The following is a 6903-nucleotide window of genomic DNA, read 5'->3' as shown; positions in this document are numbered from 1 at the left end:
TTATGTAGGAAGCAACACACTTTTGTAATGAGCTCTACTTTGGAAACAGATAGTGGAATAGTCTGCAGCAAAATTCTGAATTTGTTTGACATTATGCCAAAGGCATTTTCCACAACTCTACGTGCTCTACAAATTCTGTAGTTAAAAATTCTTTTTTCAGGTGTTATGTCACGTTCAGGATATGGTTTCATTAAATTTTCCTTTAACGCAAAAGCATCATCTGCCACAAACATGTAGGGAACACAGATGTCACTACCTGGAAGTGGAGACTTGGTGGCAAATTTAATGAACCATCCATGAGTTTCATGAACAAGGCACTCTCTCTGAATATTGCACCATCATTCATTCTTCCATTTCTGCCAATGTCCACAAACAAAATTTATAATTAGCATCTACTAGAGCTAAAAGAACTATGCTGTCGTGACCTTTGTAGTTTCTGAATGATGAACCATCAGAGCGCAGAGGCCTAAACTTGACATGTTTCCCATCAAGTGCTCCAATGCAATGCGGGAATTGCCAGAGGCTGTGGAACCCATCTTCTATTACTTTCCACTCGGCAGGATCACGTGGACACTGCAAATTACATTTTACTTCACAGTCGTGCCGTACCAAGTAGAAAATCGTAGCAAATACTTATAGCATTTATCTTGAGCTTACCTGTGTCGCATTATCTCCTAACACGCTTGCTATGGCCGTCAAAGTCTCTGGTATCATACGGGAGAGCGTGTTGTTCGCTATTCGTGTAGAATAGGCCAAATCTTTGTAAGTGTTTCCGGTCGCTAGGAAACGCACTGTGACAGCAAGCCTAGAGACGCATATTAAACATGTCTCAGATTGATCGTAAAATTACAATGGATTATAAATAAAAATTAACTTTCTGTTTCGAACATATAATAATGCACTTACCTTTCCCGCGCCGTAATTGCCTGACGCATCACATTGTCTTTCTTCTGAATCAAAGGCGAAACCATTCGAAGCAGTTCTTCAAATACCAATACATCCATTCGAATAAAATTTGCAAAGGATGTGCGATCTTCTATCCTATAAAATAAAGTCGTATATAACAGTCATTATTTGTATATTTATAAAGTCAAACAGTAATGAAATGGTGATATTTTTCAAAGAAAAGTAGGTATTATGCGAACTAACCTCAACTCTTTATGAAGCATGGAGAGCACACCTTTCCCAGCGTTTCTCCTCTTAATCCAGTTTTTCGTCCATTCTTTCTTTCTTCTTCTCTCAGTAGCATGTATTTCTGCATCGTTTAGCACCAAAAGAGCTAATAATGCCAGTTTGTTCAGAACATCTGTACCTGAAGCAGCCATCTTCGTTCGATACAACACGCAGCTGATCACAACACAACTAGCAGCCGATCTTGCACCGTGGGAGAGCTTCGGCATGGAAGACAGCCGGCTCCCTTGCCTGCAAGCCGGCAGGCATGCACACCATCTCGCAAACTTGCGGCGAACCTTGCTCCGTGTGAGACGGGCTTTACCGTTCCTTAACCTAGCTTCTAAGATAAGTAGTAGGGTCAGAATTGGCTCGCGTGTTCCTACATTTGAACAGAACCCAAACTGATCTTCCTGAGGCCATCTTCTACCAGTTTTTTCATTTGTCTGATTTGCAATGGTGACTTATTAAAACGATAGTTTGGTGGTTCACGCACCTGTCAGCACCTGCTTTCTATGGATACGGAATTATTATATTGTTCTTGAAGTCTGAGGATACTTCGCCTGTCTCATACACCTTGCTCACCAGATGGTAGAGTTTTGTCAGGGCTGGCTCTCCCAAGGGTATCAGTAGCTCTAACGGAATGATGTCTACTTGCGGTGCCTTGTTTCTACTTAGGTGTTTCAGTGCTCTCACCAATTCTTCACACAGTGTCATATCTCCTACCTCATCTTCATCTACGTCCTCTTCCATTTCCATAATAATGCCCCCCAGTACATCGCCCTTGTACAGACCCTCTATATACTCCTTCCACCATTCTGTTTTCCCTTCTTTGCTTAGAACTGGGTTTCCATCTGAGATCTTGATATTCATACAAGTGGTTCTCCTTTCACCAAAGGTCTCTTTAATTTTCCTGTAGGCAGTATCTATCTTACCCCTAGTGAGATAAGCCTCTACATCCTTACATTTGTCCTCTAGCCATCCCTGCTTAGCCATTTTGCACTTCCTGTCGATCTCATTTTTGAGACTTTTGTATTCCCTTTTGCCTGCTTCATTTACTGCGTTTATATATTTTCTCCTTTCATCAATTAAATTCAATATTTCTTCTGTTACCCAAGGATTTCTACTAGCCCTAGTCTTTTTTTACCTACTTGATCCTCTCCTGCCTTCACTATTTCATCCCTCAAAGCTACCCATTCTCCTTCTACTGTATTCCATTCCCCTTTTATTGTCCTCTAATGCTCTGACTGAAACACTCTACAACCTCTGATTTTTTCAGATTATCCAGGTCCCAACTCCTGAAATTCCTACCATTTTGTAATTTCTTCATTTTTAATATATAGTCCATAACCAGTAAATTGTGTACAGAGTCCACATCTGCCCCTGGAATATGTCATAGAACTTAAAACCTGTTTCCCAAATCTGTCTTACCATCATACAGGGTGTGACAAAAAGGTACGGCCAAACTTTCAGGAAACGTTCCTCACACACAAAGAAAGAAAATATGTTATGTGGACATGTGTCTGGAAACGCTTACTTTCCATGTTAGAGCTCATTTTATTACTTCTCTTCAAATCACATTAATCGTGGAATGGAAACACACAGCAACAGAACGTACCAGTGTGACTTCAAACGCTTTGTTACAGGAAATGTTCAAAATGTCCTCCGTTAGCGAGGATACGTGCATCCACCCTCCGTCGCACGGAATCCCTGATGCGCTGATGCAGCCCTGGAGAATGGCGTATTGTATCACAGCCGTCCACAATACGAGCACGAAGAGTCTCTACATTTGGTACCGGGGTTGCGTAGACAAGAGCTTTCAAATGCCCCCATAAATGAAAGTCGAGAGGGTTGAGGTCAGGAGAGCGTGGAGGCCACGGAATTGGTCCGCCTCTACCAATCCGTCGGTCACCGAATCTGTTGTCGAGAACCATACGAACACTTGGACTGAAATGTGCAGGAGCTCCATCGTGCACGAACCATATGTTGTGTCGTACTTGTAAAGGCACATGTTCTAGCAGCACAGGGAGAGTATCCCGTATGAAATCATAACTGCTCCATTGAGCGTAGGTGGAAGAACATGGGGCCCATTCGAGACATCACCGACAATGCCTGCCCAAACGTTCACAGAAAATCTGTGTCGACGACGTAATTGCACAATTGCGTGCGGATTCTTGTCAACCCACACATGTCGATTGTGAAAATTTACAATTTGATCACAGCCCCATCCATAAAGAGAACATTTGCACTGAAATGAGGATTGACACATTGTTGGATGAACCATTCGCAGAAGTGTACCCGTGGAGGGCAATCAGCTGCTGATAGTGCCTGCACACGCTGTACACGGTACGGAAACAACTGGTTCTCCCGTAGCAATCTCCATACAGTGACGTGGTCAACGTTACCTTGTACAGCAGCAACTTCTCTGACGCCGACATTAGGGTTATCGTCAACTGCACGAAGAATTGCCTCGTCCATTGCGGGTGTCCTCGTCGTTCTACGTCTTCCCCAGTCGCGAGTCATAGGCTGGAATGTTCCGTGCTCCCTAAGACGCCGATCAATTGCTTCGAACGTCGTCCTGTCGGGACACCTTCGTTCTGGAAATCTGTCCGATACAACGTACCGCGCCACGGCTATTGCCCGCGCTAATCCGTACATCAAATGGGCATCTGCCAACTCCGCATTTGTAAACATTGCACTGACTGCAAAACCACGTTCGTGATGAACACTAACCTGTCGACGGTACGTACTGATGTGCTTAATGCTAGTACTGTAGAGCAACGAGTCGCTTGTCAACACAAGCACCCAAGTCAACATTACCTTCCTTCAGTTGGGCCAACTGGCGGTGTGTCGAGGAAGTGAAGTACATACTGACGAAACTAAAATGAGCTCTAACGTGGAAATTAAGCGTTTCCGGACACATGTCCACATAACATCTTTACTTTATTTGTGTGTGAGGAATGTTTCCTGAAAGTTTGGTCGTACCTTTTTGTAATGCCCTGTATAATCAATCTGAAATCTCTTGGTGTCTCCAGGTCTCTTCCACACATACAACCTTCTTTCATGATTCTTAAACCTCCATATTCACCTACTACTTTTCCTTCTCCTCCTCTTCCTACTACTGAAGTCCAGTCCCCAATGAGTATTAAATTTTTTTCTCCCTTAACTATGTGAATAATTTCTTTTATCTCATCATACATTTCTTCAATGCATCATGTGCAGAGCTAGTTCGCATATAAACCTGTACTACTGTGCAAAAGCATTAACCCTGCTGTTTGTAGTAGCTTATCCGCATTCCTAATTTTTATTCATTATTAAACCTACCCCTGCATTACCCCTATCTGATTTTGTATTTATGACCCTGTATTCACCTGACCAGAAGTTCAGTTTCTCCTGCCAATCAACTAACTAATTCCCATTATAATTAACGTTAACCTATCCATTTCCATTTTTAAATTTTCCAACCTATCTGCCCAGTTAAGGGGTCTGACATTCAATGCTCCAATCCATAAAACTCCTGTTCTGTTTCTCCTGATAATGATGTTCTCCTGAGCAGTCCCTGATCGGAAATCCAATTGAGGAAGTATTATACCTCTGTAGTGTTTTACCCGAGAGGATGTCATCATTATTTAACCATACAGGAAAGCTGTATGCCCCCAGGAAAACTTATGGCTGTAGTTTCCCCTTGCTTTCAGCTGTTTGCAGTACAAGCACAGAAAGACAATTTTGCGTGATGTTACAAGGCCAGTTGAGTCAATTGCCCAGACTCTTGCCCATTGCAACTACTGAATAGGCTACTGCTCATATTCAGGAACTACAAGTTCGTCTGACCTCTTAACATATACCCCTCTGTTCTGGGTGCACCTACAGTATGGTTATCTGTATCTGTATCACGCAAGCCTTCCCATTAACGTCAAGGTCAAAGGTTGTGGGGAGGGGGGGGGGGGGGGGGGTTAGTAGTGCAGAGCTACATAATTACAATAGCTGACAGCAGTCATTTTGAAGACAGCCAAGAGTCATGTGAAAACACTCACATTCAGTTCTCTCAGGAAGTAATAAGGGTTTAGTTTATTTCCAAGACAGCAATCAAATTTTGTTTAAACAGTGTGCATACGGGTAACACACACAGTTTATTGATGTGCTACAGTGGTCTTGCTCTATGCCTTCTAATTGATTTCACAAACTGATGCCAGATATTTTATGAAACTGCCCACATTACCATTCTGATTTTGTTTCAAAGTATCTGCGCAAGTAGTTGCGCTGCACAAAAATAGCGATCTTCAGTCTCCTTAGATTTTGTTGGTGTGGATTGGTGTAGCAATTCCTCCTGATTCCATGTCGCTTGTGGTGGCCATAGCTGTTCCACTATTCAGTCTGATTCACCCAGAAGCCTCCATGTCATTTCCTTCTGCATCACTATGGTGGAAGCTGCTACAGCATCACTTTCTTGTCAGGATGTTGCATCTCTCTCAAACGTACAAAATAATGATTTAGACGTAGGAGGTCATTAGAGATGGATCAAAAGCTCAGATTAGCGAAGGATGGTAAAGGAAGTAAGGCTTTGCACTTTGAAAGGAACCATCCCGGCATTTCACTGAAGTGATTTAGAGATATAACGGAACATCTAAAATGGGATGCCTGGACGCAGGTTTGAACCACTGTCTTTCTGAATACGATTCCATTGTGCTATCCACTGCTCCATCTCATTAAGCATAATTTAGATATAGTAGCCTGTTTGGTGTTGTGGGTAGTGAAGAAAAAAAAAATTAGTTACGTAGTATCTGCACATCACAATAAATGCACACGTAAAGTTCTGATATCTATGGTTCTACAACTTGTAGCTGCAGCAGTAGATTTAGCAGTAATACTAGCAGTTGCAAAAATTGCATCCCTGTAAATTATATTTAGCCTTAACAGCAATAAACTAAGATACTGAGATGTTTAATTGAATTGAGTAATCTGTACATTCCTGCTGCTGGTAATTATTAAAATCAGTGCTCAAACATACTGCCATCAATTAAAGATTGTATTTACTTAGTAGGTCACAAAGAGACATACACAAAGATGAAAACTTACCTGAGAAATACAGATACTGGGGCAGCAGAAGTGAAGAGACATACAAAGTTTTCACTTTGACACACTAAGTGCTGATTCAGATAGCAAGGTTGGATGGGATTTCTGGATGAATTATATTTTTACAGAATGACACTCCCATCTTGAATTAAGGTCATGAAATATCTCATTTATGTGTTACATACAAGCCTTGCAAACCACTAATTCCAAAAGCTGCAAAGACTCCACAACCTGGATGGTACATAAATAACTGAAGAGTTGATGCATGCAATTAACTCGCAAAAAATGTGAGGGCAAAGCCGTTTCAGTAGGTTAAACATTGTAACTTATAAACTGGAATTATGTTAAATAATTGTTAATGAAGTTGAATACCTATAAAGATGTAAGTAATGCTCTTTTTGAAATTAAAGTTCTGATGGTAGCGTACAGCCAGCGCAAACAGTTGAAAATAATTAGCACCTAATAGCACAAGGGCAAGAATTTATTTGGAGACTGCTGTAGGATATACTATCAAGTACTGTATGTGGGTTGTTTATAATGCAAAAGGTGAACGTTGAATCCTTACAGAATCTGTTCCACATACAAGTGTCGTACTATTTTCTCACTTGTGGAACTTTGCTGATCTATCCGATTGCACGATTGAAGGTTTTAAACACACAT

The 6903-nt window shown here is 41.6% G+C and overlaps 1 protein-coding gene across 1 annotated transcript; it reads right to left on the bottom strand.

Annotated features, from left to right (window-relative positions):
* Positions 1 to 342: 342 nt before the first annotated feature.
* On the bottom strand, positions 343 to 936 carry LOC126426639 (uncharacterized). The gene is made up of 3 exons (XM_050088526.1): positions 907 to 936; positions 658 to 805; positions 343 to 573 (listed from the first exon to the last, which is right to left on the bottom strand). Exons 1-3 carry the CDS (start codon positions 933 to 935, stop codon positions 343 to 345), a joined length of 408 nt encoding a protein of 135 aa, XP_049944483.1. The 5' UTR covers position 936.
* Positions 937 to 6903: the final 5967 nt, after the last annotated feature.

This window comes from Schistocerca serialis, chromosome 11 (assembly GCF_023864345.2).
Source record: "Schistocerca serialis cubense isolate TAMUIC-IGC-003099 chromosome 11, iqSchSeri2.2, whole genome shotgun sequence".
Lineage (NCBI taxonomy): Eukaryota > Metazoa > Arthropoda > Insecta > Orthoptera > Acrididae > Schistocerca > Schistocerca serialis.
This window is presented reverse-complemented; position numbering and strand designations above follow the sequence as displayed.

What these genes read in the sequence shown, in the direction of transcription:
- LOC126426639 (XM_050088526.1), bottom strand. Translation starts at nt 935, where the DNA reads ATGCGTCAGGCAATTACGGCGCGGGAAAG. An exon ending in GCAATTACGGCGCGGGAAAG is followed by an intron (nt 806 to 906) that starts GTAAGTGCATTA and finishes ATGCGTCTCTAG; the next exon opens with GCTTGCTGTCACAGTGCGTT. An exon ending in TAGGAGATAATGCGACACAG is followed by an intron (nt 574 to 657) that starts GTAAGCTCAAGA and finishes TGTAATTTGCAG; the next exon opens with TGTCCACGTGATCCTGCCGA.